General features: G+C 44.7%; 1 protein-coding gene across 3 annotated transcripts in view; it reads left to right on the top strand.

Annotated features, from left to right (window-relative positions):
• The first annotated feature begins 21,336 nt into the window (after positions 1-21,336).
• PPM1H (protein phosphatase, Mg2+/Mn2+ dependent 1H) overlaps positions 21,337-23,716 on the top strand; it is a 118,230-nt gene continuing 115,850 nt past the window's right edge. For all 3 annotated transcript variants that reach the window (XR_014784412.1, XR_014784413.1, XM_084810613.1), the window contains exon 1: positions 21,337-21,827. Coding sequence is in view for 1 of the 3 variants with exons in the window: in XM_084810613.1 (XP_084666739.1) it covers positions 21,592-21,827 (236 nt within the window). In the remaining 2 variants the exon portion in view is untranslated. The remainder of the gene's footprint in view (positions 21,828-23,716) is intronic.

Consider the following 23,716-nt stretch of genomic DNA (forward strand, 5'->3'; position numbering starts at 1 on the left):
AATGCATTGGAAGCTTTTGCACCACTCCAGCTTTTATTGGTGCAAGACAGGAGCTAATCAGCTGTTACTTTTGAAGGCTCATAGCACAAAGCAAAATAGTGTTTTGAAAAGAAGTGTTTCATCTTACTGGCAGATTGAGCATCTATAAAAATATATATCAGTAAGTCAAACAAGCGACCATCTGGATTCATTTTGAACCCTATTAGCAGAGTGACCCCTACGTTAAGCCCACCTGGGCAGGATCAGACCTCTCCTAAGCCCCCCTGTGCTAGTGCAGCAGTGCGCTACATGGACGGGAGGAAGAAGCTTTGACCGGCGTATTGAAATACCATTGCACCAGCAGAATGCTATGGCTGGCAGAGCACCACCAATGCAAAGGTTAAAAAGTGGATCGAGTTTAAGGAATGGAACACAGGAAGAATCCACACAACAAGGTATACAACAGCGCTCTTGATTGGGATGCCTTGCGGATGTTTTGGATTCCAACTCCCATCAGCCCTAGCCAGTATGGCCAGTTGTCAGGGCTTATGGGAGCTGAGTCCAAAACATCTGGAGGTCCCCATGTTGGGGTAGGCTGGTGTCCAGCGTAGGACCATGTCACTTCATCCTCAACTCCATGGAGCCTGCAACTGGTCACTTCATGCAGATGACAAAAAGCCAAGGCTCACAACAGTGGAGGGTGGTGGCTCTGATGTCAGTGGGAGGATGAATCCACTCCAGTTTTCAGTCAGATCCAATCAGAACTCTAAAGGAATTATCCAAGGTGCTCCTTTCACCGCCCCACTGACATTGGAGCCACCAGCCTCTACTGCCTCATAACAAGCTAGCTAGGACACACTGCCAACACTTCTCAGAACCCTTGTCTATACTCTGATTCAGGGCTTCTGATAAAAGCATGCACAGGGAACCTGACTCTACCATTGCAACTTGGGCTTTGAGGACCACCAGTAAGTCAAGGGACATGAACCCACTCTCAAACTAGAACTCCCAAGTGCTCCTAATTTCCAAAGTAAAGCACTCAAGCACCCATAGCTGCAGTGACCTCCCCCCTGTCCCCGCCCCATATTCCCTGCAATATAGGGAGACATGCTTTTTAAAAGTGTGCTTGAGTGTTATGTGCCACTGAACAGGCTAACAGGGTGGCCCAGTCTCAGGTGTGCTAGTTTGGGGAAGATATGTCAGGGTACACAGCAGCATTGTATCCCTAATAATCAGATTTAGAAGTGGAAGAAACACACAGGAAGATGTTTTGCAGGATTTTGCAGGAAGATGTTTTGCGTGAAGGTGTTTGGCAGGATTTTGCATCACCTAGCAACTGAGCTCTGATTCGTTCATAATTATGGCCAGTAGCCATTGAACAATAGGAAGCCAGCCATGCCCTTATAATATAACTAAAAGAAAAAAGAGCAACCCTCTAGTTTTTGTTTTTATCCTAGGAATGCAGTAGGGAGATGGTTGCAGCATGACAATGCAGATTTGAATATTTGCAGGCACCCTGCCATGGCAGTGTTCCCAGGGGCGCATTTTTAAAAGTACCATTTAGAAGAGAGAGAGAGAGAGAGAGAGAGAGAGAGAGACCTAAGATTGCCAGTGCAATTTAAAGGTGTAGAGTATTTTGTCTGAAGAAGTTCGTTTTTTACATTATTTTGATCTGCTGGTGTATATGGCACTAGACTCTGACATTAAACTGTTTTTAATATACTTTATACTCGGGGTTTCCAATGTGGTGCCATAGGTACCTCTCTCGGTGCCTCCAGGCTCCCTGCTCTCCAGATGTATATTTTATTTTGATGGTGTTGTGTGTGTGTGTGTGTGTGTGTGTGTGTGTTAACCAGGAGGTTGGCAGGCTGCAAAGTGAAGTGCCGCCCTCCAGCACCATCTTTACTGCCAAGAATGCCTCTGGGCCCCACATGGACCCAAGAGCCAGTCTTAGAAAATAAAAACAGTGGGTGGCTGCAGCCCAGCGCTTTGTTCTGAAGCATGCTCAGCCGGCCAGAAAAAAAGGATAAGCAAAGCTGGGGGTTGTAGGGAGTGTCCTCAGGGAGAGCGAGCACAGTTTCACAAGCTAGATATGGACAGCGAAACAGACAAGTCTGGGTGATGTAAATGAAGGAAGAGTACTTTCATTTTTACTTACTTATTATCATGGATCATTATTTCAAACAATGTTAATATTGTTCCCTCCGTCAAATATGGATGGATTTTGTAACAACAAGAAGACACAAACCGTAATACTTTCAAACTTCGTATCTCTTCTTGCATTCTAATAAATGTTTGGGAATGCTAAGGAAGGGTTTTAAAAAACAGCAATTTCCAGTAAACTATTTTTTATGGTTGCAAATTTCACTTATGCTTTTCTATAAATACGCAACCTGCGGCAGACAGATAAAACATTTAATAGCATGGTGAGGTAATAATCAAACTTTGCCAGCGTTAAGCATACAATATACAAATAATAGCTTTCCTGGCAACAAACCCTGGTTGTCTAATTTTATTTCAGTGTATTCACAATATACTTATCCAAAATTCAATCCTGCTTGTATTTCAAAGATCACTTTCTATTTTAATGTCATAAAATGTACTCAGCATCTACCTTACTGTATCTGATTTCATGGGTACCCAGAGCCTAATATTACTTCCAGATGGTTATTCGTTTTCTTCTTACTCTGCTGTCTTTGCAGATACATGGTCAGTAACAGACAGGGAATGCTGATAGGATTCAAGAAAACATGTTTCATTTATGGCAGCAGCATCACTTGAGATTGATTTCCCATGCTCATCTTTTCAAGTAACTGATTTCTTCTAATATGCAGAAGATGTATTTGTGAGAAACCCTCTCCCTGATGTGTGCCCACCTTATGAGGATCCAATTCTGACTTATCACATCTCTATGACCCATATGCCATGCTCCTGCAAGCACCGTGGCATTGTATATAGTATTGTTACATGCGCTCCACATTCCCAATTGGTGAGAGGTTTCAAGGCCAGTGCAAACAGGCTTAGCTTCCTTTTAAAGGAGAGCACTGGAAACCTATGGGTTTTTCTTGTTGTTGAAATATTTGATTTATTTACAAATATACACATAGAGCATAGATGGAGGCGAACAGAATGACCATTCCCTGCATGCAGCAGACCTGCAATGCTACATCAGATTTCCAGAAAGAGGTGTCTGTACCCTCCCAGGTGCCGTCTGCTTAAAGCTCTCTCTGCCCCTGTTTTTCTGTTTCTCACAGAATACTGCCATTTCTTCCAGAGGCAGTGAGCATCAGGTGCTTCCTAATGGAGAGCTCTTGGCACTAATGATCAAAAGGCGCCCTGCAGCTATTCCATCTTTTCTTCCTTAATGGATCTTTTCTGGTAAAAGGAAGAAAAAAAACAATGGAAGAAGTGGTGTGAAAGCACAGGAGAGTTATGAGTTGAAGATGATGACATCTGGGTGTAAAATTCCGAAGATTATGATGTTTGGATATAAAATTCCACAAACAGACAACAAAATTCTGTGAATGAAGCAGCGCAATCGCAGAATAAAAACCTAATCTGGAAGCACCCAAAGCCACCAATATGCACAGACCTGCCCCATAGATTTGGCAGCTGTTATCCCATTACTTAGGGCTATCTGCAAGCCACTTTCTATGGCAGTTTGCAGTCTCAAACTCCACTTGAAAATCACCAGTTCCTAGGCACAGGGCAGCATAAGCCAGCATCTGATATAGGCGAGTGGAGGAATCGACATTACCTGGATGGCTGCGGTGACCTTTAAGGAAGGAAAAGCAGAATTTGTCAACAGAGGTAATCATGCACATAATTACCGAAGGAGGGGGAGATTCCTGAGTGATCATTAAAGTGTTCGAAATTGTTGGTGTAATTTCAGTCTATATATTCCCTGCAAGGCTGTCTAGACCTTTCAATTAACCGGCTAGGAGTTAGAGAATGAATAAGCCAGCGAAAAAGAGTGTAACCTACACTTTGATTGCCTATCTGAGAGCAAGCAGGCAAGCATGCATTTCTGCTGCCACAGTGGGATTTTACATTTTAGCATAATCAGTCAGGCAGAGAAATGTGAATAATCAAAACACACATAGGCTCATTTTAGCACAGACATATAAAAGAAGGTGCATCCACCTCAGAGGCATTCTGGAGACCTTGTATATATGCTCTCATGCACAATCCACCAAGGACATCTGACAGTAACGTTACAATTTGGAAAATGGCGTCGTATTTCAAACAGCCACCTAATGAGGGTTTTTATATGACTGGTGCGCTTTGAAAAATAACCATAATTCACACAAAAATGCCATATGCTGGATAGTGGCAGGCTGTCAGCTGTGGAACAGCTTTTAGTAATTACCATTAAGATACATAAAACATAAGTATTCTGAAAGGATTTATACACCGAATCAAATCGTCAACTTGACCTGCCCTTGGTGCTGTCAAAAGTTATAGGAAATATGCCATACCTCTTAACCTTGAAAGTAAGGCAATCCTTTCCATTTAACTATTTTTTATGATTGCATTTTCCTTTTGCCTAGTAAGACATATGATCATCATGTTACCCTAACGATAAATGTAGAAAAGAGAGGTCTGTGTGCAGTTTAAGGGATCCGCCTTTATTTTTCTGAATGAGCCTTTTCAACAGAACTGCTCTCTACCTTATACCAGAGATCCTCTGAAACAACAACCCCTTCATCTGCTTCAGCATGTTTGTGAGTTCTGTTGACATTAATTAAAGATGACCTGCGCTTTTTATTCATGAAGAAAGCCAGTGAAACAAACACTTGTTTGTGGGAAATCAGATCAGGAAAAAACAACACATGCAACTGTTCAAGAAATAATTAGCTAGGGATGGATTTTAGCAAAATTAACCCTGTAAGGGCGCAATCCTATGCATGTTTAGACAGAGAAAAAGGCCTTGTTGGCTGGGGAATGCTGGGAGTTGCAGGCCTTTTCTCTGTCTAAACATGCATAGGATTGTGCCCCAAATGTCTAAATGCTTAAAGAGCTTGAAATTTAAGTCTAATGTTTCTGCACTCAAGGAGTAACGTATGTAGCTCAAAGACCAGGACTGCTTAATTTGTCCCACAAACCCAAATGCAACTGGCCATGACAGCCATGTATTGTGGCTTGCTAGGTGCTTGACAGACCCTCTGTCTTGCAATCCCACACAAGCGGATTTATTCAGTGCCTAGTCGGCTGCCGTAGATGGTCGGTGGACTACATTCAGCTAGTTGTGTATCGGTTGTGCCAAAGACCATCAACAAATTGAGAAGAAAATAGAATTCAGTCCTGCCAACATCCAGACAAAAACGAATGGTTACATATGAGTAGTCCTGGTTGGAGATGAGCTTGCCATAGGTTGGAACAAACCCTCAAGTTAGCAGATGTCCGCCTGCGCAACGGGATTCTTCCATCCTTCCCTCCCCTATTCAGCAGCTTTTCCACACCCCAAATCTGCTCCAGGGGGTCTTCCAACCAACCAGAGCAGATTTGGGGGGCACATGGGGGTCTGCAGGGGGGAAGGGGAAATCTATTCCACCAACAGTTCCCTACCACAGGTAGAACGACAAAATTGGATACAATCTCCTGGTTGGAAGAGATTCTGTCATGTCTCCATAGATGTGCACACATCCCAATCCAAATTTCCTCACAAAGCAAGGCTGCTTCTAGACAGGTGGCTCTGGGTGCTATCCAGTCATTGCTCTTTCACTGTAACCTACAAGAGAAACTACAATCACTTACCACGCTATCAGAAATATTATGCTTGAGCTATGCACATATCCCTCTGTGTGGATATCCCTCTATGTTCTGTCCATAGCACTGGATGTGACATAGTTGTCCTGAGTGGAGCCACTTGAAGCACACATTCATTATTTTGTCCCCCATTTTTAATTGTGAGTTTTATCAAAAAAACCCGAAAACATAACAAAACCAGAAAAAAGAACAAAAATTTAAAAATACAGCAACATATTCTAAAATCATCAGTTTCAAATATTACAATATCTGAGAAGGGAAAAAAAGTGAGTGTGGGGGGGAATAGGTTACACATACACTTCAGTAAAAGCAGACCAAATATCCAGATATAAGTCTATCTGCAAGTAACGCTTATATACCACTCTTTCAAATGTTGCTAGTGTTATTAAGTCTTCAATCCATTGTGTTACAGGCGGTGGCCTTTTATTGTTCCAATATTGTAATATCAGTCTTTTAGCAACCAAAAGGGTGCAAAAAATCCATTTACGCTGACCATGTGTTACGTTCCAAGAAACAGGTAAGTAATTTAAAAGAACCCTTACATCAGTAAATATTAAAGAGCTTTCCATTACAAAATTTATCCGTATAAGAATTTCCTCCCAAAAGGAGGCAGCTGTTGGGCATTTCCAAAACATATGAATAAGAGAAGTGTTGACTGCGTTACACCTCCAACAATTAGCTGAATTTGACACGCCTTTATTAAAAAGACATTGTAGCGTCCAATAGACCTGAAACAGAAGTTTTTGCTGAATAAGGCGTAACCGAAGATCCACTGAAATGTCCGATATAGATGCAAAGACGGTAGTCCATTGATTAAACAAAATAGGACATTACAATTCCCTGTTCCACTCCTGCTGTAAACCACTTGTATCATATTTATTCATTGATAATAAATGTTTGTAAACATGAATCTTAGGTCGATATATCTGATCAGCTTCAATAAGTATTTCCAATAATGAAGGAGATTCCAAAGCAGTAAAAGCAGCAGGACCGAATCTAGATACCAACAAATGTTTCAATTGCAAATACTGCCATTCTGCTGTAGCAGGCAAATCACACTGATCTTGCAAAGTTGAAAATAACAAAAACTCATCATCAACCCTCACTAACTGATCCAGGGTAAAGATAATTTTATCTGTCCAAGTCCACCATAAAAACATTTTCTTACCAATTCTTAAATCTGGATTTCCCCATAAAGTCAGTTGAGCATGGGAAAATGGATCAAACTGTAATTGATGTGACATTGTACGCCAAAATTCTCTAACTGCCAAAATTGTGGGAGGAGATCTGTCTACCTTGATATGCTGAGAACCTAATGCAGCCCATTTAAGGAGAAGCTCCAGACAAGAAGATTCCAACACTGACCAAGGTGGAAAAACTAATCTGATTGGAAAAGACCAAAATTCAGTAGAGGTCAGCAAATAGGCTCAATGGTAGGTACATAGTTAGATCCAGAAAACCGACCCCACCTTCATTAAATGGAAGTTGCATCCTTTTAAAAGATATTCTTGGTGGAGAGGAACCCCACAAGAATTTATGAAACAAAGCATTAAGTTTTTGGAACTATTTGCCAGGTATAAGTATAGGGATCCCATGTATAACAGAAATAATTCGAAGTATGGTATTCATCTTAAGTATATTCACCTTACCCACACACCATACTAGAAAAACTAATAATATTGGATTATGATGTTATAGCACTCTACCTTCCTTTTGAAAGAGAGATACTGTGCTATAATACTGCATGTGATAATGTTAATTTTTTCGGTTATGGTATTATAATTACACCCCAATTTCACTTTAAAAAAATCTAGTCAAGAAACAGTGATGATTAAAAGAACAAAAGCAGGGTTATAAAATGACACCCATCCCAAGGAATGCGTGCTGAGGTATTCTCATCCTCTGTTTTGTCTGTGATTCTTCAGTCTTTTCTCAGACTACAAGAAGTCTAACTTCTTCCATAAAAACAGAGGAGGAGTGCAGTCTTTACAGGTGTAGATGCCTTTAGTGCTACCCATCCATTGTTTTTAAAGGGAGACTGGTTTTGACATGGGCATTCAGAAGCATTGTTTGAATGCCCCATAAAAAGTGAGCAGGTAAAACATGGTGATTCCACACTAAACCCGCTAGTGTGGAAGCATCCCAAAATGAAGAAAGGCAATTCTGACGAGATCAAACCACTCAGCTGTGCTACAGTTGAGAGGCTCTGCTGGCAGCAGCCTATCCACACTGGCTATGCTATACAGTCTGGTCCTCTATGTGTAACTTCTCTGTTGGGGAAGCAGTAGTAGTAGAGAGAACCGACTTCCTTACAAATCAACTTGAGGTTTGATTCACTGAGGGCTGTCCTAACAGAGAAAAAAGCTGGGGTGTGATGTCTTTGGCATGCCCATCCAGTAGACTCAACCTGATCATTTGGTGCTGTAGGAACTCACCTTTGTGGTCACCCATTTTGTAATGGGCCAGTCGTTCAGCTCTCCCAGGAAGTAGCGCTTGGGTGGATTTGGTGGGAGTAAAATCATGGTGCATGAATCCAGCTCTTTCTTGTCCACGGTAATAAGGATACAGACATTGCTATAAATAGTGTAAGTTCCTCTGAACGTTATGTTAAGTGCTAGTTTGTGGCAGTTCCCTTAAAAATGCTACGAGAAAATATGACCCATTTCAGCCTGTTTGAAATGGCGAGCCTTCATTTTGTTCTATTGCAATTAGCCATTTGATATGCAGCTCAAGTCTCTACTCTTCTAAGTACAGGCACTTTTATTGTGCGATGAAGCATGCATGCTGTTGGGGCACGAAAGCAACACACACAAAAAGAGAAGATGCTGTAGGACAGAAGAAACAATATTTTGGCACCGCATACTAATGATAGCTACTGCTTTACAGCCTTTTGAAGTAGATCCATTTCACAGCATTCGGCCTGTGAGAGCCACACGTCACACCTTCAAACTGACACAGTAGTTGATCTGGAATATGGATAGGAACCATTCACAACAACCAGCTTTTTGAAAAGTATGATTCACTTCAGTTTGTCACTTCTTGGCAGAAAGGATACATCGCATATTCTGCCTGCATGCTTTTCTGGCTCTGTCTGTCAAGTTGTCTTTCTCTAGTTTGAAATGTATGTATGTATGTATGTATTTTAAATGATTTTTAGGCCGCCTTTAAGGGCAGCACCCTCTCAAGGCGGAACGTGACTGAAAGTCTTTTGAATTTGTTCAAAACTACCTGGCCTGTAAGGTCACTATTGATATCTCTGTGTGTGTATTTTCTTTTTTCAGGAACAATAGCGACTTTTTTATATCTTGTCCTGATGGTGTGTTTTACCATCTCTCCTCCTATGCATGCTTATGTAAATGTAACTCCACTGTGTTCAATGGTGCTTACTTCTAGGTAAGTGTGCAAATGCTTGCCTGGTTATATATTGTTATGTACAGTTGAGGCTCTTGGCTCCGATGTCAGTGGGGCAGTAAATCTACTCTGGGTTTCAGCCAGAACCAGTCAGGACTCTGAAGGAGCTATTTAAGGTGTGAAGCTTTGCACCTTGCATAGCTCCTTCAGTGTTCTGACTGGTTCTGGCTGAAACCCGGAGCGGATTTACCATCCCACAGACCTCGGAGCCACCAGCCTCCGCTAGTTATGTACACCCCAGAGCCCTGACCAGTGTGGAAGTTCTCCTCCTCCCCTCCTCCCCCAGCCCCACTCACATCCTTCCTCAGAGCAGGGCATGCAGGCCACAGGGTGAGATGGACTTGGCAAGCTCCCACTGGTCACTTTGCCACAATGGCAAGTACTGTTTAATCTTTCACAATAAACTGTTAAACTTGAAATCATTTTTGCAGCCCTGGCAAAATGGAGGCAGCCCACCTAGGCAGCAGGTGGTTGCCCTGTGGCTCGCAGGTATACCCAGACCTGGCTGGGATGGTAGGCAATAGTGACAGGCAGGTAACACAGGTGGCAGGCAAGTGCATGTTCATGCTGCTGCTGCTCCCAATCTACCACCTGAGCCTGGCACTTCTGCAAAGCTTTCAAGCTTGCTCACAACTTTTGGGACATTTTAGCCGATCCTAATGAAGGCATTATCCTACTTTTGGCTTTTTGATATATATATTTTAATAGACCTTACACCTAGTCCTTGTGTCCTACAGAGGTGTAAATGTCCTTGGGACAAATGGTCCTTGTCGGTCCCTTCCAAACCTATCATAATATCAGCATTTCACATTACCAAAAGATTGAATTAAATGGATTTTTAGCAGCATTTTTGCAGGATTGCCATCTGGGAGGATTAAAATAAGCATTTAAGAGAGGAACCTGAGTTAGAGAAGATAAAATGTGATCTAGATCAAAACTTCTTCATACCCTGAGGATATGTTTTATTAACCTTGTTATATTAAATCATGAAAGACTTATGGGAAGTTGGGTTGGTAAATATTATTTTGCATAACTTACAATTGGACAAACACAAGCAAGAGGAGATTACTTCAGCCCTATGTCCTATTTGCTAAGCCAGCCTCCAAGCGCTATGGCTGTTACAATGCAGTTATGGATACCTGGTTGCTGGTGTTTATGATTTTTGTTCTGAACTGCAATTTAAGTTTTTGTAAGCCAAGAAATGCTTTAAATGAATGCTTTGTGTAACCCTAGAATCATAGAATCATAGTAGAGTTGGAAGGGGCCTACAAGGCCATCGAGTCCAACCCCCTGCTCAATGCAGGAATCCAAGTCAGAGCATCCCTGACAAATGGCTGTCCAGCCTCGTCTTGAAGGCCTCCAGTGTGGGAGAGCCCACCACCTCCCCAGGTAATTGGTTCCATTGTCGTATTGCTCTTACAGTCAGGAAGTTTTTCCTGATGTTCAGCCGGAATCTGGCTTCCTGTAACTTGAGCCCATTATTCCGTGTCCTGCACTCTGGAATGAACAAGAAGAGATCCTGGCCTTCTTCTCTGTGTCAACCTTTCAAGTACTTGAACAGTGCTATCATATCTCCCCTCAGTCTTCTCAAGGCCCAACATGCCCAGTTCTTTCAGTCTCTCTTCATAGGGCTTTGTTTCCAGTCCCCTGATAATCTTTGTTGCCCTCCTCTGAACCCTCTCCAATTTGTCTGCATCCTTCTTAAAGTGTGGTGCCCAGAACTGGACACAGTACTCCAGATGAGGCCTAACCAGTGCTGAGTAGAGGGAACTAGTACTTCCTGGAATTTGGAAGCGATGCTTCTATGAATGCAGCCCAAAAGAGCATTTGCCTTTTTTGCAGCCACATCACATTGTTGGCTCATATTCAGGTTGTGATCGACAACAATTCCAAGATCCTTCTCTCTTGTAGTGTGGTTGAGCCACGTATCCCCCATCTTGTAACTGTGCATTTGGTTTCTTTTTCCTAGGTGCAGAACTTGGCATTTGTCCCTATTAAATGTCATTCTGTTGTTTTCTGCCCAGCGCTCCAGTCTATCCAGATCACTTTGAATTTTGTTTCTGTCTTCCAAAGTATTAGCTATCCCTCCCAATTTTGTGTCATTAGCAAATTTGATCAGCATTCCCTGCACCTCCTCCTCCAAGTCATTCATAAAGATGTTGAAGAGCACTGGGCCCAGGACTGAGCCCTGCGGTACCCCACTCGTTACCTCTCCCCAGTTTGAGAAGTTCCCATTGATAAGCACTCTTTGAGTCCGATTCTGTAGCCAACTGTGGATCCACCGGATCGTTGTTTCATCTAGCCCACTTTGAGCTAGTTTGCTCATCAGGATATCATGGGGCACTTTGTCGAAAGCTTTGCTGAAGTCGAGGTATATGATGTCTACAGCATTCCCACGGTCTACAAGGGAGGTTACTTGATCAAAAAATGAGATCAGATTTGTCTGGCAGGACTTGTTTTTGACAAATCCATGTTGGATTTGTCTAGAAATACTTGTAAGAATGCAATCCTATACACATCCCTTACCTGGGAGTAAGCCCCAGTGATCACAGTCTAAATATTTAGGACTGAACTGTAGGGGGAAAGTTAGGTGACTGGGATGGAATCAGGAACCAGGTACGAAGATGTGGGGAAACGGTGCTATCGCCATCCGTGTGAATATCCTGGATCAGCTTTCCCTAACCTGGTGCCCTCTTTTGGATTACAACTTCCAGCTGGGGGCGATGGAAACTGTAGTCTAACACATCTGGAGGTTCATCAATTTGGGAAAGGCTGCCCTGGATGGACCATGATGGGCTGTTATGAACTATCCTGCCTTCACTCACAATTCTGAATTTGTGTATGCTTCTTATCCACACACACTACAGCAAATCATACCAGACTGAGCATGCTGCTGTTTAAAAATAGTAATCACAGTTTCTTTAACAAAGCAGAGCCAAGAGCCATAGAAGGTTATCTGATTGCTTTGCTCTGCCTCAGATATTATAACCAGTCAAGGAGAGTTCAAAACAGACCAGTTTTTGCTCCACCCCATAATTAGCAAAGATTCCTTCTTCCCTCCACCTCTGGTTACATAAAATACAGAGCAAATGGAGAGGAAAGCTTTAAAAATAACACCAGGGAGATGATCAATATAGTATTGTTTGTAGCAGCATAAAACATGGCATGGACCATGCTACCAATGCTTCATACTGCAGAGAACCTTTAAAAAGTTTGGTGGCATTTATCTGCTGGGTAAATATTTGGTTTTGGCTTTCAGAATCAGAAATAAAAGGTTGAATGGGTCCCGAGGCAGGATTCTCTATAATTAACAGGCCTCATAATACGGTTAGCACCTGGACTGTAGCACTGATGGGTTTAGGAACCTGCACCATCTAAAAATAATACTGCTTTGCAACAGTACTCAGTGACAAAACTCAGCCTAATTTCTTTTCTGCTTTAAACACCAAAGAGATGACAGAAAGTCATGAAGGTCATGTTGCTTGTAAACTCTGCATCTGACAAATATCCTACTGCAGAATTTAGGAGTGGCAGATGAAAACATTTCTTGGCCCTTTCTCTTTGGTAGAATTCTTTATATTTATAGAAGAGAACTGACAACATATCCTCAAGCTGCAGCCTGCCAGATCTCATCAGCTAATCTGCGACTGGTCTGTCCAGCCAGTGTCTGCAAGGATAATGTGATACTATAAAAATGTCTCATTGTACTGCGAAGGGCACTGATGGAATTCCTCTTTCCTCTCTCTACAATCATGCTCAGAGGATGTCCCATGGCATCTCTGGAAACACGGGGGTTTATCTTTCAAACCCTAGTCTAGGCAGATGCTAATCAGAGATATTTCTAGAAGGCCATCTGAACTATCAGGACAGGAATGCCGGAGGCCCTTTTAGGGAGCTAGAACAGCCTTCTCCAACCTGGTACCCTCCAGAGTCCAACACATCTGGAGGGCACCAGGTTGGGGAAGGCTAAGCTAGCACAACCCTAGGGGCAAAGTTCAAGTTCCAGGAGAATCCTTGCCTGGCTGTAACATGTAGAAACGTTTCACATTTGGACCTCCACCATCACGTACCCCCAGAGGCTGTTGAAACTGTCTGCATGAAAATGGCAGTCTGTGCGTTAACATATTCTGTTCTATACATTTCAGCTGGGGAATTTTTGAGGTGCATAGAAAATTATACTGATTGCTGACAACTGCCCAACTTCCTGTTGATTGAACGACAGTTCATGTGGACTTTCCCCCATCTTTGTTACTATTTTCTGTCCGGACAGAATATAGTAAACTGGCCATGTGAACAATTCCCCACGACCCCACAGAAGTGGCAAGTTCATGATGGGCTCTTGGTGACTTAGGCAACTGTTTACTTAAAACCAAGCAAACAGCAAACATTGGTAAGCAGTGAAAAAGGTTCTAACTTTTGCGTGCATTGATCAGTTTTGAGATTTGCTATTGAGCGCTGCGTACTGCACATTTATACACACATACCGAGGGGGAGAGAGAGAGAGAGAGACTTCACCATTGTAACATTTACCCTGCGGCTTACTGTTGGATCTAACTGCAATAAAATACAAGATCATGCCCACTGACAACCCACCAGCATGACTCTGTGCTAATCTGACTGCAGAGAGCTGACATACATACAAACCCTACCAATGCCTGAGTGGCTTTTCAGGAGAAGTGAGGAGAGGTGGGGGTATGGCAAGGAGCAATGGATTTTCCCACCATTTAGAGTACGTACAGGGGGCAATCTGGATTGGGACCGCAGTGTGTGTGTGTGGGGGGTAGGGGGCTTTTAAGATCCAGATCAGCCTCCCTGCATCTACTCCAGAATAAAAATAAAGATGTAGTCAGGACTGGCCCTAGGATAAACAGCGCCCTGGGTGAGGAGTGCCTTTGGTGCCCCCACCCATAATCAGTTTTGCAGGGCCACCCAGAGAATTTATGGGGCCTGGTGCAGGTGCAATGTCCATTAAGAACAATATTGCTCAAAACCTTTATCTCTCAGTCCCTGTGCTACAATTTGCACAAGCCAAAGTTTGAAAAGCCACATTCTGAGCAGTGGCAGTCCACTATGCAACACAGCAGAACTATCAGAGGTTTTACTTATAATAGCTTTTGTGTTGTAGCAGTTCTATCTTTTGGTAAACATTCTTTATTTTAGAATATCCATTATTTTTATCTTTAAAAATAATAAAGAAAAGTTATAAATCCAACTGACCTCTTACAGCTTACAATTTTATTATTATTATTATTTATACAGTGCTTATAGTGTTTACAGTATTTGAAGTGCTAAGTGCTCAGTGATGTTGCGTCAAAGTAAAGCTGTGTTCCACTGATTCTTACCTAGCACAAATGACATCAAAGTGGAAATTGAAAAAGAAACATACTTTAAAGATAACTGAAGGAAGATCATTTTTATAGTTAGTATCAAAACAATCTGTAGAACCTTGGGGGAAAAAAAAGGTTCCAGACACTTGCTTTTTGCCGCCCTAGCTCCCTGCAGACAGTACATAAAAAAAAAAAAAAGCCACTGAGCTCAGCTGGCACTCCCCGCAGCTCAGTGCCCTGGGCAACGGCCCAGCTCGCCCACCCCTAAAGCCAGTCCTGGATGCAGCTGCTAGATATGGATTTAAAGTAATGACTGTTTTGGCTTTCAGCCTGTTGGAAGTTAATAAATAAGTGCTTTTATTAATAGAAATACATTTTAGTAGCCTTAGGCTGCAATGCTGTACCCACTCAACTGGGAGTAAGTTCCATTAAATACACTGGGGCTTACTTCTGAGTAGAAATGCATAGGATTGCGCTGCATAATGGAAACAAGGCAGGGGCAACTATGTTAGCATAAAGCTATGTACCTGAGATACAATAATACCCTTCTATAACAGGATTCCCCTTCATGGATCACTGCCTTGTTGTGGCGAAGGGGCTTGTGTAACTCAGTGAAGCCATAAGCTATGCCGTGCAGGGCCACCCAAGACGGACAGGTCATGGCAGAGAGTTCTGACAAAATGTGGTCCACTGGAGAAGGAAATGGCAACCCACTCCAGTATTCTTGCCAAGAAAACCCCATGGAACGTAACACAAGGCTAAAAGAGATGACACCGGAAGATGAGCCCCTCAGGTCGGAAGGTGTCCAATATGCTACTGGGGAAGAGCAGAGGGTATTTCCAAGTAGCTCCAGAAAGAGTGAAGCGGCTGGGCCAAAGCCGAAAGGACACTCAGCTGTGGATGTGTCTGGTGGTGAAAAGGAAATCCGATCCTGTAAAGAACAATATTATTTAGGAACCTGGAATGTCAGATCAATGAATCAAGGTAAGTTGGAGGTGGTCAAACATGAGATGGCAAGATTGAACATCGACATCTTGGGAATCAGCGAACTAAAATGGACAGGCATGGGCGAATTTAATTCAGGTGACCATCATATCTACTATTGTGGGCAAGAATCCCTTAGAAGAAATGGAGTAGCACTCATAGTCAACAAAAGGGTGGGAAAAGCAGTACTGGGGTACAATCTTAAAAATGATAGAATGATCTCAGTACGAATCCAAGGCAAACCATTCAACATCACAGTAATTCAAGTCTATGCCCCAACCACTGATGCCGAAGAAGCTGAGGTTGATCGGTTCTATGAAGACCTACAACACCTTCTAGAACTAACACCAAAAAAAGATGTCCTCTTCATCATAGGGGATTGGAATGCTAAAGTAGGAAGTCAAGATAACAGGCAAGCATGGCCTTGGTGTACAAAATGAAGCAGGACAAAGGCTAATAGAGTTTTGCCAAGAGAACACGCTGATCATAGCAAACAGTCTTTTCCAACAGCACAAGAGGCGACTCTACACATGGACATCACCAGATGGTCAATATCGAAATCAGATTGATTATGTACTTTGCAGCCAAAGATGGAGAAGCTCTATACAGTCAGTAAAAACAAGACCTGGAGCTGACTGTGGCTCAGATCATGAGCTTCTTGTTGCAAAATTTCGGCTTAAATTGAAGAACGTAGGGAAAACCACTAAACCATTCAGGTATGACCTCAATCGTATCCCTTATGAATACACAATGGAGGTGAGGAATAGATTTCAGGGATTAGACCTGATAGACAGAGTGCCTGAGGAACTATGGACGGAGGTCCGTAACATTGTTCAGGAGGCAGCAACTCAATCCATCCCAAAGAAAAAGAAATGCAAGAAACCAAAGTGGCTGTCTGATGAGGCTTTACAAGTAGCTGAGGAAAGAAGGGAAGCGAAAAGCAAAGGAGAAAGGGGAAGATATATCCAACTGAATGCAGAGTTCCAGAGAATAGCAAGGAGAGACCAGAAGGCCTTCTTAAATGAACAATGCAAAGAAATCGAGGAAAACAACAGAATGGGAAAGACGAGAGATCTCTTCAAGAAAATCGGAGATCTCAAGGGAATGTTTTGTGCAAAGACGGGCATGATAAAGGACAAAGAAGGCAGGGACCTAACAGAAGCAGATGAGATTAAGAAGAGGTGGAAAGAATACACAGAAGAACTATACAGGAAAGATCTGAATGTCCCTGATAGCCATGATAGTGCGGTCGCTGAACTTGAGCTGGACATCCTAGAAAGTGAAGTCAAGTGGGCCTTAGGAAGCATTAGTAACAACAAAGCTAGTGGAGATGACAGTATTCCAGCTGAGCTATTTAAAATCCTAAAACATGATGCTGTTAAAGTGCTGCATTCAATATGCCAACAAATTTGGAACACTCAACAATGGCCGCAAGACTGGAAAAGGTCAGTTTACATTCCAATTCCAAAGAAGGGCAACGCCAAAGAGTGTTCAAACTACCGCACAATTGCGCTCATTTCACATGCCAGCAAGGTGATGCTCAAAATCCTACAACCTAGGCTTCAGCAGTATGCGAACCGAGAACTACCGGAAGTACAAGCTGGGTTTCGAAGAGGCAGAGGAACTAGAGATCAAATCGCCAACATTCGCTGCATCATGGAGAAAGCAAGAGAATTCCAGAAAAACGTCTATTTCTGCTTCATTGACTACACTAAAGCCTTTGATTGTGTGGATCACAACAAACTGTGGCAAATTCTTAAAGTGATGGGAGTACCAGACCACCTTACCTGTCTCCTGAGAAACCTGTATGAGGGTCAAGAAGCAACAGTAAGAACCAGACATGGAACAACCGAGTGGTTCAAAATTGGGAAAGGAGCACGACAAGGCTGCATATTGTCACCCTGCTTATTTAACTTATATGCAGAGTACATCATGAGAAATGCCGGGTTGGATGAATCAGAGGTCGGAATTAAGATTGCTGGGAGAATTATCAACAACCTCCGATATGCAGACGATACCACCCTAATGGCAGAAAGCGAAGAGGATCTCAAGAGCCTCTTGTTGAGGGTGAAAGAGGAGAGTGCAAAAGCTGGTTTGAAACTCAACATTAAAAAAACTAAGATCATGGCATCTGGCCCCATCACTTCCTGGCATATAGAAGGGGAAGAAATGGAAGCAGTGACAGATTTTACTTTCTTGGGCTCCAAGATCACCGCAGACGGTGACTGTAGCCATGAAATTAAAAGACGCTTGCTCCTTGGGAGGAAAGCTATGGCCAACCTAGACAGCATAGTAAGAAGCAGAGACATCACCTTGCTGACAAAGGTCCATCTAATCAAAGCTATGGTTTTCCCAGTAGTAATGTATGGCTGTGAGAGCTGGACTATAAGGAAGGCTGAGCGCTGAAGAATCGATGCTTTCGAACTGTGGTGCTGGAGAAGACTCTTACGAGTCCCCTGGACTGCAAGGAGGTCAAATCAGTCCATACTAAAGGAAATCAACCCTGACTGCTCATTGGAAGGACAGATACTGAAGCTGAAGCTCAAATATTTTGGCCACCTAATGCGAAGAGAAAACTCTCTGGAAAAGACCCTGATGCTGGGAAAGACTGAAGGCAAAAGGAGAAGGGGATGGCAGAGGATGAGATGGCTAGATAGCATCAGCGATGCAATGAATATGAACTTGAGCACGCTCCGGGAGAGAGCGCAGGACAGGAAGGCCTGGCGTGCTATGGTCCATGGGGTCACAAAGAGTCGGACACGACTGAACGACTGAACAACAACAATAACAGGATTGCAACTGGCATGTAGCAAAGAACAGACTTGTCTTTCTTGATTAGAATGTTGTGCACGGTTCTGGTTGCTGCATCTCAAAAATACATTGTAGAGTTGGGAAAGGCGCAGAAAAGGGCAACCAAAATGATTGTGGGGGACTGAGCACCTTTCCTAGAAGGAAAGGCTACAACTGAGACTTTTTTGGCTTAGGAAAAAACCCAAGGAGACTTAGAATGGACAGGAGAGAGGTTTATACAATTATGCATGGGGTGGAGAGAGCAGATAGAGAGATGCTTTTCTCACTCTCTCTTAATAGCCAAAATCAGGGTCAGCGAATTAAAATGACTAGGGGGAAACTCATGACAGACAAAAGGATGTACTTATTGACAGCACATAACTAAGGGCATGATCCTATGTGTGATTAGACAGAAAAACGTCCTTCAACTCCCAGCATGCTGGCTAGGGAATGCTGGGAGTTGTAGGGCTTTTTCTGTCTATACATACATAGGATCACATCTTTAGTTATGGAATTCGCTGCCACAAAATGTAGTGATGGCCCCCAATTTGGGTTGTCAACAGCTTAGGCGACTTTAAAAGGGGATTAGACAAATTCATGGAGGAAAAGTCTATCAATGGTTGCAAGGCCTGATTGACTCAATGGAATCTTGGAGTTTTAGAGGCTGGATGCCATTCTGGGCAGCAATGAAAAGAAAGCCCTATTGCCTTTCTGTCCTGCTTGTGGGCTTCTCAGAGGTATAGTGGGAAGCAGATTGTTGAACGAAACAGATCCTTGGCCTGATCCACCAGAGTTCTTAAAGTGAGTCCCATGCCATTCTCTGCCCTCCTGCAATTATGCATATCTTTGGGCTCAATTCATTTGACAGAGGGGGGAAATACGCTTTTACTGACATCAGTTAAAAATGTATTTATTTGTATATGCTTTGGGGGTATATGCAAGTGGTTTTTTTCTGTTTTCTGGGGTTGTAGAGATGGTTTTATTGTATTTTATTGCATATTTGTAATTTTAGAATTATGATTTTAATGGTGTTTATATGTTATATTGTTTTTATATGGCTGCCTTGGGCTCCTTGTGAGGAAGTGCTAGATATAAATAAATAAAAGTATTCCATATATACTGTTTTACGTTCTGACTAAATGTCCATAAGAAGACAGAAGTTAATCGAGAGACTATTCTTGATCACTGTAAGAGAAAGAAAAACAAAATATGTCAGAATCTTTTCTATGTGTAAAGGCTGAGCCATTTTCCTCTAAAAATACATCAACTTGATGGATGCTTTTGGATACACCTACTCTCATTCACTGACTCCTTCTAGAGCCTAGAACAATATCTGCTTATGTTCTCCCACACAGTTCAGGAAGTTGCATAGGCATAAGTACATCTTTGTTCCCCATAGCCTGATAATTCTTTTGTTTCTTGCAGCTGCTCTTGCATGTGAGCACATCAAAGATCCTAAAAAATCCTCCATGCAGAAACACCAAGAGTATATGCATCACAGAGTACTAGATGACCTGTACTACCAATTTGTGTGAATTGCTTGTTTAATAGGGTTTTGCATGGGTGTAGTTCAGAATTTAAAAATCCTTTGCAGTTATTCTAACAACCTTGTGAGGTTGATTAGGCTAAGAACTAGTGAGGTGCACATGGCCATCCAAATGAAATTCATGGCAGAGATTTTTAATCTGATTCTCCTACATCCAGACCCAATATTATAAAAATTCCATATAGATGTTGTCATGGGCCGAGAGCACCCAGAGGTTTTTTTTCTTTACCTCTAATGTCCTCACCTCTAGGGATCTCAGAGAATTCCGTGACGGATCTCGGTGAGGCCGAATGCCAGTGCATTCGGCCCCCCGAAATCCATTGCGGAACGGCCTGCCACCCCCCCGCAGACCCCCCCGGGATGAGACTTACCTGTGGCGGATGTTCCGGACGGCGGCGGGTCCAGCGGCGGTTTCGGCAGCGGCGGAGGCTGGTCTTCCGACCGGGCGCCACCGCCATTTGCAGTCTGTCATTTTTTTCTTTTTTTCATAGACGTGATAGGCTACGTAAAGACTTACGTAGCCTATCATGTCTGGGTTTAAAAAAACAAACAAATGCGGCGGCTACAGCCACCGCCATTTGCATTCCTTATTTTTCGCCGTCTTAGTCTGCGTCAATATTTACGTAGACTAAGACAAAGAAAAGAAAGGGGAACGCAAATAGTGCCCACTACGAGTGGCCATAGGATCGCTCCCTTACTATCACAACATGCACATCCTGGACCGGTACATGTATCAGAGGAGGTGTGGCAAGACTTTTACTTTGGTTTAACTACTGCAGTGACTTATGTCAGTAATTGTGAGGAATCTGTTATATACAATGTGCTTGCGCACCTATGCCTGTCCACTTTTTGGCATACCTTTTATACACTAGACCATGTCCTTTGCCCTAGACCACTGAGGAGGGCTGTATGTCGAAACGCGTTTGGTTCATTTGGTATTTGTTATCTTTGGTATGGTTACAGAGTTTGTTTTTTGTTTGGCACAATAACCCTCCATTCTCTCTTACTGTTTAGATGTATGCTTTAAAACTACACAGATACAAAACACGTTACCATTAGATTTTGTCACATATATTTACGATCACCGGAACGCCCAGCCCAGTTGCTTCGCGGCCAGATTCGTAAGCCTCAGTGCTGCAGCCCGATACCCCCTCACGTGGGGGACAAGTCCCATTCCGTTCAGTGGGGCTTACTTCTGAGTAGACACGCCTGGGCTTGCCCTCGCACCTGTTCTCCCGAGGGCAGCCTCGCCGCCTGCCCCGCCGCGACGCCCCCCATTGACCTCAAGCGCACTGGGACCGCCCCCCCCGCGCCCCGCCTTTCCCTCCGCTGCCCGCAGCCGCGAGGCGCCGCCGCCGAAGGGGCGGGGCCGCCTCGCGCCCGCGGGCAGGAGGAGCGGCGGTGCCGCAGCTCGGGGAGCAGGAAGTCCCCGCGAGGCGCCCGGGCTGATCCTCGTCACGTGACTCCGCGCCGGCAGCCGCGCCAGCCGCTCGCGTTGGGGCGCGCTGGGTCGTCAGCGCCGAGCAGGGCGGGGACAGCGAGGCAGGTTCGCCGCAGCGGCGGCGGCGGCAAGGAGCGCTCCTCGGCGGCGGCGCCCTCTCCTCGCTCCCCGGCGGCGGCGGCTGCCTGCCCTAGGCGCCCGCTGCAGGCAGCTCCTCCGCCGCGGAAGCGCCCCTCGGCCGCCGCCCTGCCCGCCCGCCGCCCGCCGCCCGCCGCGACCTGGATGGTGCTCCTCCCGGCCCCAGCGTTGGTGCCGCCGGCGGCGGCGGCGGCGGCAGGAGTAGCATGCTCACTCGCGTGAAGTCCGCCGTGGCCAATTTCATGGGCGGCATCATGGCTGGCGGCTCGGAGCACGGCGGCGGCGGCGGCTCGGACTTGCCCCTGCGCTTCCCGTACGGCAGACCCGAGTTCCTGGGGCTGTCTCCGGACGAGGTCGAGTGCTCCGCCGACCACATCGCCCGGCCCATCCTCATCCTCAGCAAGGAGACCAGGCGCCTGCCCTGGACCACGGGCTATGCCGAGTGAGTAGCCGCCGCCGCCGCCGCCCTCGGCCCCCCGGGCAGGAGGACGGGGCGCGGGCGCGAGGCAGAGCCGCTGGCCGGGCCCCCTCGCCGCTGGGGCCGGCTTGGCGCGGGCGGGGAGGCGCGCCGCGCACGTCCCCTTCCGGGCAGCCAGGAGGGCGCTGCAGCAGCACCGCGGGGGACGGGCCAGGAGGGCGAATCACCTGCCTCGGAAGGGCTGCGGGGAGACGGGCGCTGGCAGAAGGGGGTCGAGTGAGCCGGCCGCGCGGAGTTTTCCCTCCGGTCGGAGGATGCGTAACTTCCAAAACGAGAAGTGCCCGAGCTGCCGTGGGACGAGTGCCCGCTGCCCCGCAAAGCAGCAGTGCCATATTTTCCGCGTGGGGTGGTGCTGGGGGGAGTGACTGGCAGCCGGTGGTGCGTAGACCCAGGCTATCGCTACATCCTCCTGAAGGGTAGTGGCAGGGGGCCTGATACGGGGTGGTGCTGTGGGGATGACGGCTCAATGGTTCCCCCCTGCCCCAGGGAGTCATTCCCCCAATCCGAAATGTATGATTGGTTTACTTCGGGTTATGGGAATGTACTCTGCACATGCTCAGAGGCACTGCACTACTGAGCCCTCTCAAGAGGTTCTGGGACGAAGTGTTGCTTCACATTAAGTCCTATATGTTATATGTCAAGGAGATGGTTCAATCAAAAGGCCTCGCCCCCCCCCCACTAGTGTGAGCCTGCCTTATTATTAGTCTTCATATTATAAGCAGCCTTCACCTCTTATTATCCTTCTTCGTTGCTTCCATGGAGTAGATGCAAAGTTTAAGCAGCTTTTAAGTTCCATTTATTTCAGTCACTCCTTCAGTTTAGGCTTACCCAGAAGCAAGTCCTCCTGAATTCCGTGGGTCTTCCTTCCAAGAGAGTATGCATGGGCTTGCAGCTGTGCGGCCTGATCCCATATATGTTTACTTGGAAGTAAATCTCAGTGAATTTAATGAGACTTATTCTCAGGTAAACATACATACTGCTGTAGCCATAAGTGCTTATCTTTGGTTGGGTGGTGCGCAGTCTGTTTTTGTAACTCCATGTGTGCCAAGCCAGTCAGGTTTTCTGATCTAGGTCTTGTAATGCTAATGGAGTTCTAAAAGGGGAGGGACATCATCATGGAAAGGGGGAGGTGACTCAAAGGTGAAAAATCTTGCCCTTTGAGTGTCTCTTTCCCCCCTTAGCATCAGTGGGCAGGCTTTTCCCACAATCTCTTTTGCATTTGCTCCTGCTGAGAGGCATTTAGCAAGAGCAGTGTTTTGTTGCAAGCCTCCGGCTTGTTTATTGTCACTGATGGGTAAGGGATTAAGGAGGTATTGTGAATGCATGGACTGAGGGGAGAGAAAAAGAGATCCAAAATAGCTAAAATTTCGTCTCACTGTTTCAGTAATGGGAGACTGGCATTTAGCTAACACACACCCCTTTTCAGGCCTATGCTGCAAAGATGATGGCTGGAGTGCTTGCCATTGATCAGTTCCATTCTCAAAATTTTCCATCCTCTCTGCACATGAACACTCTCTTACTGTGGAAGCAGGGCTCAGAAGGTGGAATGAAGGAGACTACAGTAGTTTTATGGTCTCTTTCCCCATCAATCCAAGCTCCTTTTAATGCCACATCTTTTTTTTCTTTTACTACATGCTTTGATATCTGAATTGTAGGTTTGAAATGCTGAAATGCTTTCCTAAATTAAATCCCTGTAATTTGTTTTAGATGTTTTAATAAGATGGGAGTGAGCTTTTGAACTCAAAGGAAATGCTGCTGCTCTTGCTCCCCTCCCCCGTTGGTGATGGGCTAAGTTACTGCGGCTCCTGATACATCTGAAACAAACAAAAAAGAACATTGATATGAATAGATAA

Source organism: Heloderma suspectum, chromosome 7, assembly GCF_057233095.1.
Source record: "Heloderma suspectum isolate Gila_16-S chromosome 7, 16-S_ref, whole genome shotgun sequence".
Taxonomy (NCBI): Eukaryota; Metazoa; Chordata; class Lepidosauria; order Squamata; family Helodermatidae; genus Heloderma; species Heloderma suspectum.